General features: G+C 38.0%; 1 protein-coding gene across 1 annotated transcript; it reads right to left on the reverse strand.

The window, feature by feature from the left end:
• Positions 1-2,984: 2,984 nt before the first annotated feature.
• On the reverse strand, positions 2,985-4,791 carry LOC104810213. The gene is made up of 3 exons (XM_010536406.2): positions 3,759-4,791; positions 3,343-3,423; positions 2,985-3,218 (listed from the first exon to the last, which is right to left on the reverse strand). The coding sequence occupies exons 1-2, from the start codon at positions 4,750-4,752 to the stop codon at positions 3,389-3,391; spliced, it is 1,029 nt and encodes a 342-aa protein (XP_010534708.1). The 5' UTR covers positions 4,753-4,791; the 3' UTR covers positions 2,985-3,218; positions 3,343-3,388.
• Between the last annotated feature and the right edge of the window lie 5,552 nt (positions 4,792-10,343).

Below are 10,343 nucleotides of genomic sequence, written 5' to 3' on the forward strand. Positions count from 1 at the left end.
ATAGCAACAAGGTGCACCTACCTTTTTGGTTGACTATCCCGAGAGAACTCCAAAGTTAAGCGTGCTGGCTCTGGAGCAATCTCAGGATGGGTGACCTACTGGGAAGTGTCTCGGTATGCGTGCGAGTGAGGACAAAACACGCTGAAAGGTATGGGTTGCTGTGTGAGGGCAGTCTCGACAATTCGTAGCGGCCTCGGGTCGTTACACCCTTGTTGTCTGTTGTTTCAGGTTGTTTGGCACTTTCGCTTAGCTCTAATATCCCCCCCTCAAATCGTGAACTTCCATCGGGAAGAAACAGATTTGAAGTCTGAATGCGAGCAAGCAGAGAATGGAACAACTTTGGCGAGAGAGCTTTAGTAAGAAGATCAGCAATCTGATGTTCAGCTGTGATATGCAGGGGAAGAATCCCTTGTTGTCTGTTGTTTCAGGTTGTTTGGCACTTTCGCTTAGCTCTAATATCCCCCCCTCAAATCGTGAACTTCCATCGGGAAGAAACAGATTTGAAGTCTGAATGCGAGCAAGCAGAGAATGGAACAACTTTGGCGAGAGAGCTTTAGTAAGAAGATCAGCAATCTGATGTTCAGCTGTGATATGCAGGGGAAGAATCTGACCAAGAATCAACTTCTCCCGAACCAAATGACAATCAAGTTCGATGTGCTTCGTACGTTCGTGAAAAACGGAATTCGAAGCAATGTGAATTGCTGAATTGTTATCACAGAACACAGTTACAGGTAGAGGAACAGAAACACGCAGATCAGTGAGGAGCTTTAACAACCAAGTAACTTCGCAGGTTGTATTTGCAAGGGCTCGGTACTCAGCCTCTGTACTGCTTCGAGAGATGGTTGGTTGTTTCTTAGCTTTCCAAGAAATCAAGGAAGAGCCAAGAAAAACGCAAAAGCCAATGACAGATCTCCGAGAGTCTGGACAGGAGGCCCAATCTGCGTCCGAGAAAGCCTGTAAACGCAATTCAGCTGAAGCAGAGTAGAAAAGTCCCTGGCCTGGATTCATCTTAAGATACTTGACAATACGATGAGCAGCCTTCAAATGCTCGGTACTTGGATGCTGAACAAACTGACTTAACTTATGCACCGAGTATGTGATGTCGGGACGCGTGATTGTCAAGTAAAGAAGTCGACCAATGAGGTTACGATAAGGAGTTGGGTCTTCTAGAGGAGTACCTGAATCTCGGTTGAGCTGAATATTGGGATCCATGGGTACAGAGACAGGTTTGCAGCCGAGAAAACCAACATCACGGAGAAGGTCGAGACAATACTTGCGCTGCGAAACGAAAATGCCAGATGAGTTTCGAGCAATTTCCAAGCCAAGGAAATAGCGTAATGGTCCCAAATCCTTAACTTTAAAATGTCGACTAAGGAGCTCCTTTAACGCAACAACTGAAGAGTCGGAGTTGCTTACGATGATAATATCATCAACGTAAACGAGAAGAACCAAAAATGCAGAGGAAGAATGCTGTGTGAACAATGTATGGTCTGATTGTGACTGAGCAAAGCCATGCTGCAGAAGTACAGAAGAGAACTTCGAATACCATTGCCTTGATGCCTGTTTAAGGTCATACAACGATTTCTTCAATCGACAAGATGCGTTCCGAGGCAAAACAGACCCGGTAGGTGGAGTGTAGCCTGGAGGTAACGCCATGAAGATCTCTTCTTCCAAGTCGCCGTGCAGAAACGCGTTGGCAACATCGAGTTGGGTTATACTCCAACCTTTAATTGCAGAGAGAGCAAGTAACGTCTTGACAGTGACAAGTTTGGCCACCGGAGAGAAAGTGTCGAGGTAATCCACTCCCTCCTGCTGTGTGTAACCCTTGGCGACGAGTCTGGCCTTGTATCTGTCAATCTGGCCATTTGCATGTCGCTTTAGTTTATAAACCCACTTACAGCCGATCGCTCTTTTATCGGCAGGCAAAGATACAATGTCCCAGGTCTGATTCTGTACTAAAGCAGCTAACTCAACATCCATTGCTTGCTGCCAATCAGAGGACGCAATGGTCTCTTGGAAAGACATTGGTTCAGATTCGTGATCAAGATTCAGAAGGAATTGAGAATATTGTGGTGATAGTCGTTTGTGGGAAACAACTTCCGACAAGGGATGTTCAGTGGAACACTTTTGCAAAGTGTTGCAGTGATAATAAGACAAATAACCTGGAGCCCGTCTATTGCGCTTTGGGCGAGAAGGAGAGGCTTGATTTGTCGAAGGGACAAGATCTGGAACAACAGAATCAGAAACATCGAGCGGCAAGCGTGCAAAACATGAACCAGAAGCATGACCCGAAGTCGAGCCCGGAGAAACAGAGTCTGGTGATAGAGCAGAATCCGACGAAGGGATAGTCGCCGAAGACAGATTGGGAAGCTCGACCTGGATTGGATGTGGGAGGACAACAGCAGGAAATATCTGTGCAGCAGAGCTAGAATCATGAGAACCATCTGCCAGAAAAGGGAAGATATCCTCATGGAATTGAACATGTCGTGATATAAAAATCTCATTTGTATCACGGTCCAAGAGCTTATATCCCTTGTATCCAGTGGGATAACCGAGAAAAACTGCTGCTCTTGCGCGAGGAGAATATTTCGTTCGAAGCTTGACAGAAGTAGAGGAGTAGCAGAGACAGCCAAAAGTGTGTAAAAGCTCATAATCTGGTTGTTGACCCATCAGGACCTCATAAGGAGATTGATTATTAAGGATTGGTGTCGGTGTCCTGTTAATCAAATAGACGGCGGTTCGAATACAGTCATTCCAGTATCCGACGGGAACGTTTGATTGAAACATGAGTGCCCGAGCAACGTTTAACAAATGTTGATGCTTACGTTCAACTACCGATTTTTGCTCCGGTGTATATGCGCAAGAGTAGTAATGTACAATTCCATTCTTCTGGCATAGCTCATCAAAACGCAACTCATGAGTATTGTCACTTCGTATAGATTTAATGCACTTGTCAAACTGAGTCTTAATCAAACGCAGAAAAGTGTGAAAAACTTGCAAAACATCACTTTTGTTCTAAAGGAGATACACCCAAGAGGTCCTAGAACAATCGTCTACGATAGTGAGAAAGTAGCGAAACCCATCTACAGAGATGTCGGAAAATGGCCCCCATACGTCGAGGTGTATCAAGTCAAAAGGTGCCGCACTGAGGTTGTTCCTTGGGGAAAATGGCAACCTCCTTTGCTTCGCAAAATGGCAGGTGTCACAATGATCAGTATCTGCAGTCTCAGAGATGCGAAGATGCTTAGCCAAAACCTTAAGTCTGTCAAAGGATGGGTGACCCAAACGGCGGTGCCAAGTAGAAGAATTAACCATCAGAACAGAAGAAGGAGAATCACTGACCAGAGAAGAGGATGCAGATTCCAGAATATACAGATTCTGAAACAGTCTAGCAGTGCCAATCGTTAAACCTTGAATGGTGTCCTGAATGAGACAGTGAGTTGAAGTGAAGCAGACACTAATATTCGAACTCTGTAGCAAAGCAGGAACACTCAAGATGTGAAATGTAAAGGATGGTATATATAACACATCAAAGAGAATCAGATTATCTGTAACAGACACATTTCCCTTCTGCGAAACCTGAATACAATCGCCGGTAGGTAGTGTTACCAAAATAGGGAGACATGAATGCAGAGCATGAAACCGAGTTCGATCAGGGCAAACATGAACGGAAGCACCTGAATCGACAACCCATCCAACAAGAGGCACAGATGGAGAACGAGTATAGGGCATACAGAAAGCAAAGAGGATGAAGTTACCAGAGTTCGAAGTATCAGGAGCACCACGTCCGGTAATAGATGGCCGAGAATCCAAGTTCATCTTCTCGGTGATTTGGCTATAGAGATGATGTATCTGAGCGACAGTCATGCTGTTGACGTCGGGGACTGGATGTGGTTGATCATCACAGGAAACAGTGTTAACAGCATGTTTACCAGAGAATGAAGAAAAACGTTGAGTGCCGCCGCCTCTTAGAGCAGAAGAGTTGGATGGTCGAACAGCAACCGGAGAAGATGATCTGTATCCTTGGGGAAAGCCATGGAGTCGGTAGCATTTGGCAACAGTGTGGCCATGGAGGCCGCAATGGGTACACAGGGGTCTGGTCTTGCCTCTGAAACCAGAACCAGAGATAGCAGCAACAGGGCGAGGAGGAAGATCCACCGAAACAGAGGCTTGAAGAACAGGCAGATCAGAGATAACTGGTGTCTTGATGGATCTCTGTTGCTCATGTTGGGTTATAAGATGGAAGGTCTTCTCAAGATCAGGGAGAGGATCCAACATGATGATTTGGCTTCTAATGGCATCATAGGAATCATTTAACCCAAAGAGAAAGTCAATAACAAAATCTCGTTCACTCTGCACCCTCCAGTCCTGGGAGATGTTGCAGGAACAGTTCCCGCATTTACAATGAGGAACAGGCTTCAAAGCCTTGATCTCTTCCCAAATGGTCAGGAGCTTGGTGTAGAAGGTTGTCACATCGAGAGATCCTTGGCGCAAGCTATGAAGCTGTTGTTTAATGCCATAAAGACGTGAAGTGTTGCTTTGCTTAAAGCGGCGAACGAGATTCAACCAAATCTCACGAGCAGTGCTGTGGTATAACAAACTAGGAGCGATTGTCGGCGAGACAGAGTTAATAAGCCAGGAACTTACAACGACATTGTTCCTGTACCAAAGCTGAGCGTCGGGATCTCCATCATCCGGTCGAGGAACGTCGCCAGTGACAAAACCCATCTTGTTCCGACCCTCGAGCGCCATAGTAACGGAGCGACACCATGTGTTGAAATTTTCTGGGTCGGTGAGCCGATCAGTGACGAGTTGCAGAGTCGTATGGTCGGTGGCGCCAAGAAAATAATGATTACCATAGTAATCAGTAGGAACAGGTGGTGGCGGAATGACCGGAGGGGCAACAGGATGTGGTTGTGGTTGAGAAGAAGAAGAAGCAGAGAGTTCTTCAGAAATTTCGGCATTAAAATCGGCCATGGTAGCGAAGAACAAGACGAAGGATGAAGAAGATAAAGGATAAATCAAGTAGAAAAGAACCCTACACAACGCTCTGATACCATATCAGGCGGTGGAAAAGAACGCCATAGAAAGAAACGAAGAAAAGGCTGTGTAGGAGTTTTAAGGAATTTTCTGTGTATTTTCATCTGAGCAAATAGTGCTCCCATATATACAAAAGTGCTCTCCCTGTATCGTATACATGTATGTATATGTACTTTGCTTTACAATAAATGAAATGTAACGATCCTATACATAGATGCTCAGCTACAAGTGATACTATCGCAACGGTGCCGTTCTGGGCCTGTCAGAATATGTCCCTCTGTTCCCTTGTTGTCTGTTGTTTCAGGTTGTTTGGCACTTTCGCTTAGCTCTATATTAGACACGAAAGGAATGGGAACACAGTGATCCATAAGCAATCGTTGATGCACTCTTGTTCATAAACACTACCGAATACTGAAACTCGGGATTAATACAATTTTTAAAAAAATCTTAAGATATTTATGGTTAGTCCATTCGGGTTTTCACAAGTTGATGGTTATCTTAGACCGAACCATTTAGAAAATAAATAAAATTGTTTTGCATAACTTATATTTAAGTTATAAGCATTTGATTGTGCCACTTACAAAAAAAATACAGACTTTTTTTTTGCCAAAGAAAAAAAACACAGACTTGATTAGTTGATTGTGCGGTATGTGATGTTTTTGTAGGAATAAAAAAGGTCTGAAAATCTTCCAGTGGAGATATTATACGAAAATATACACTCATAATAAACAATAATATATATTTAAAAAGATATATATTTCCGAAGAATCTGTTTGATATTGTTTCATTAAGTAAATAATTTTTTTCTACAATTGTAAACTTAAACTAGTTTCGGTTTGAAAATTTTTGTGGTTGTTATATGTTATATTATATTGATTCTATTAGTAAACAGATTATTGAAAGAATCTTAGAAACCCAGAATCATAAAAAAATATATAGTTGAATTATGGTTCCGCACAATAAACAATAATATATATTTTCATTATTTTAATATATATTTATGATAGATGAATGTAGTATTGTCAAATGGGTTAAAATAATGAAAATATACATTACGCATTAATAGGATAACATAATGAAAATGGAAACGTAAGAAATTGTTTTATGATAGATGAATTATGGTTCCGCAAAATTTTTGTGAATGATATAAAAATAGCATTTTTCAAATTACGCTAAAACGTAAAAACATTGAATATAATTCACCTCATTGATACATCAATTCACATTACAATATTTAAACCACTAATTATATCTTTTTAGACTATATATCATTCAATTAGATGATTAAGTTATTTTTAGATAATCTGATATTCTAAACCGAGGTCTAGACTAATCAGAAAACAAGTCAAATGATTTAAATTACACTTTTCTTCCCAACTTGTACCGTATTCCGGTATAATTTACCACAAAACCAAAATTACAACCACACTAAGTACAAAGATTTTCGGGCTCCTATTTGTGTGTTTATAGAATGATGTCTGGAAACCTATTTGAAAATTTTTTAAAAAAATGGCCATGATAAAAAAAACCCTCGAGTTAAGACAATGGAAAACATTTGAAGACAGAATATATTACATGCAAAAAAAAAATACACAAAAAAAAGCTTCTTTATGAAAAAGAGGGTTGCAGCTGCGAGAAAAGAGATTGACAAATCAAAGCTTCAAAACGAAGAAACTTAAATGGTTACTAAACCACTAAAAAACGACATAAAACTGATTCAATAACTTCTTCTGTAACTTCCGAAATAACCGATACTTTGAACCAAAGACTTGAACCAAATAACCAACAGTTTCCCACTTTGTTCAGAAAACCAGAGGAACGAAAAATTATGTTATGATTTCTTTAGCCCTACACAATAACACGTACAAGCAATCATTTGTCATTTATGTCCGCACCATTGCCTTATATAGAACAACAATCTCTTTTTATCCTTGTTAATTGTGTCCGTCGATATATATATATATATACACAAAAAAATACATTGTATGCAATCATAACAAAGTATATATTCGCATTCAGTTACGCGGCTGATCTTAATAGTATTTGTTCAAAGTTCTGTATCAACCAAACTATTCGTGCATATATTGAGTCAACTGAATGCGAATATATACTTTGTTATGATTGCATACAATGTATTTTTTTGTGTGTATATATATATATATCGACGGACACAATTAACAAGGATAAAAAGAGATTGTTGTTCTATATAAGGCAATGGTGCGGACATAAATGACAAATGATTGCTTGTACGTGTTATTGTGTAGGGCTAAAGAAATCATAACATAATTTTTCGTTCCTCTGATTTTCTGAACAAAGTGGGAAACCCATTTAAAACAATACCATATTCATATCGTGCCCTCTCACTATAATAAATTTCATATTATATACTCTAAATTATATATTTTTACATTGGCTTATAAAACGTTATACAAATGACGCGTGTAGATCGATATAAAATATCCTTATAAGTTTACAGATATAAACATGTAAGAATATAGTGGCTGTTACATACAGTATACTATTTATACAACAATGATACACTATTTTTCATAATTTAAAATAATAAATAGTACCTTAAAATATAAGAGAGAAAATCCAATTACTCGACAGAAATCTTCCTTTCAAATACAAAATATTCGACGTATAATTGTTCGTCCGACAAATATTAAAACAGTATACAAATCCCTGGGCGAACACTTCATTTTATTGCATCTTCTTCACAAATACATCTACCAGATTGTATCTCAAAGCATATAACTACAATAATAATTTTCAACATATTTTAAAAACAAAAAACACGATATTTAAATCATTGATGCATATACTCATTGAACTAATACGACGAAATGTTCGTGGAAAAGCATATCATACATACATAAATGAATGAACCGATCTATGTTATGGTAATATTGGATCATGTAATCTACTTTATTTAAGATTAGATTTAATTATTTAAATTATTTTATATAAAATCAATATTACTTTTATCCGTGTGTTCCGGATAAATTAACTAATACCCTATATTTTTTCATCTGCACATGTCCATACTTTAGAGATATATAAACCCTTGATTTTTCATGTCTAATACTGACGCACATAAATTAATAAATCGATAGTATCATATATGAATCTTGGATAAAACTATATATCTACCTAATACTTTAAAATTGGTCATTAAGTATATAAAATGAAAAGGAAAGAAATCAAAGATTGATGGATGAAATGATAAGGGATGAAACAAAATTCTTTTTCAATTCAGGTTTAAATGGAAATATATCACAAATACTCTTACTATATTATTTTTACTTTACTATATACCCTTGTAATCCTATTTTTTTTTTACAAAAAAAACTTCAGCATTCAAAAGACACAAAAATCCTGTAAATTAAATGTAAAGACCAAGCTATCTTTATATTTGAATTAAAAAAATAGAAAAAGAAAAAAAAATTCTATTTTTTCCAAAAAGAAACATCTCTCTCATCTTTCATAACTTTTCTCTCTCTACAATTTCTCAAAACTCTTCTCTTTCTCTATGATTTCAAAACCGTCTCTCTATTGCGATTTCTCTCTCTCTATTACAATTTCGATTGCGATTTCTTCAACAATCATCTTTGCATTCATATTCAAGTTTGTCTTCACCTTCACATTCATCTTAGAGAGAGAACGAACTGCAAGAACAAACTGTAGTTTTTTGCTAATGTACAGATCTTTGTCTTCGTTTTCTTCTTCTTCGTCGTCTTCGTCTTCGATCATTGTTGGTGTGTAAGTTATGTGTTTGGGATTTCGAAATAGAAAATTAGGGTTTGGATTTCGAAATAGATCTGAAAGTATCATGATTTCGAAAGTTAGAGTTTCTGTCAAGTAATCGATTGATAAGTCTTATGGTTCATATTAAGTCACATTGGTTAGTTTGTGTCATATTAGTCATATTTAATCACAATTAGTTATTTAGGTTAAAACTAAATGCCATTGGACAAAAATAACCGAAACTCAAAACCCATTTAAAACAATACCATATTCATATCGTGCCCTTTCACTATAATAAATTTCATATTATATACTCTAACTCTATTATATATTTTTACATTGGCTTATAAAACGTTATACAAATGACGCGTGTAGATCGATATAAAATATCCTTATAAGAGGTCTTGTAAGAATATAGTGGCTGTTACATACAGTATACTATTTATACAACAATGATACACTATTTTCATAATTTAAAATAATAAATAGTACCTTAAAATATAATGGAAAGTCACATATAAGAGAGAAAATCCAATTACTCGATACAAATTAAGACATATTACGATGGATAGGCTATCAACGTGGTTTACCAAACAGTAACATTACTTTACGAATACTTGTTTGAGGTAATGATCGACAGAAATCTTCCTTTCAAATACAAAATATTCGACGTATAATTGTTCGTCCGACAAATATTAAAACAGTTTACAAATCCCTGGGCGAACACTTCATTTTATTGCATCTTCTTCACAAATACAGCCACCAGATTGTATCTCAGAGCATATAACTACAATAATAATTTTCAACATATTTTAAAAACAAAAAACACGATATTTAAATTCTGTAATGATTCAAGGATACCGAAATATAACAAACATGCCAATCATATAACGGGAATGTAATGCATTCATAAATCAATGAATCAATACAAAGTCAAAATGTCATATCACGGATCATCCTAGAGCATTACAACCAACAGGTCGCCCGTTTCATGTGAACTGGGGAAATAGGGGCGAAACGAGCGACTACTTAAGCGGCCGCCTGAAAATTCGATTCTCGTTTTGGCAAACCGAGCGGTCGCCCGTGATTTCAGGCGACTCGCTCGTTACAAATTTTTGATATTTTCTGCGTGTTTCAGATGGATTCCAGCAGCCGTTGGGGAAAAGCGTGCAAGTACATTTCGGATAAAATACCGATTTTGCAAGAATTCAAGCCACGCCATGACCACCCACGTTGAATTGAGTTAGAGGTGATCTAACCAAGGCAATAACAGCTCGAGTTCTGATCCTTTATCTCCCGATATCATATGTTGAACAAGGGCATGGTTTGAGCCACCCTTCAAGTTCAACCGCTTTCTCGTCTTGGCAAATCGACTAATAAAATAGATGCAACTTCATCTATAGCGTGGCCACGCATTTTCATAGTCCGACTTCCACGAGAGGGCCCAGCGATATCTCTCCTATTGAGGAGGTGATAAGTCCCATATTGCATGTCTATTATCTCCATATGATTCGTGAACGTATCTGATCAACGCCGTTATAATCATCCAGTTAAAG

The sequence above is a fragment of the Tarenaya hassleriana genome, unplaced genomic scaffold (genome assembly GCF_000463585.1).
Source record: "Tarenaya hassleriana unplaced genomic scaffold, ASM46358v1 Cleome173, whole genome shotgun sequence".
NCBI classification, from domain to species: domain Eukaryota; kingdom Viridiplantae; phylum Streptophyta; class Magnoliopsida; order Brassicales; family Cleomaceae; genus Tarenaya; species Tarenaya hassleriana.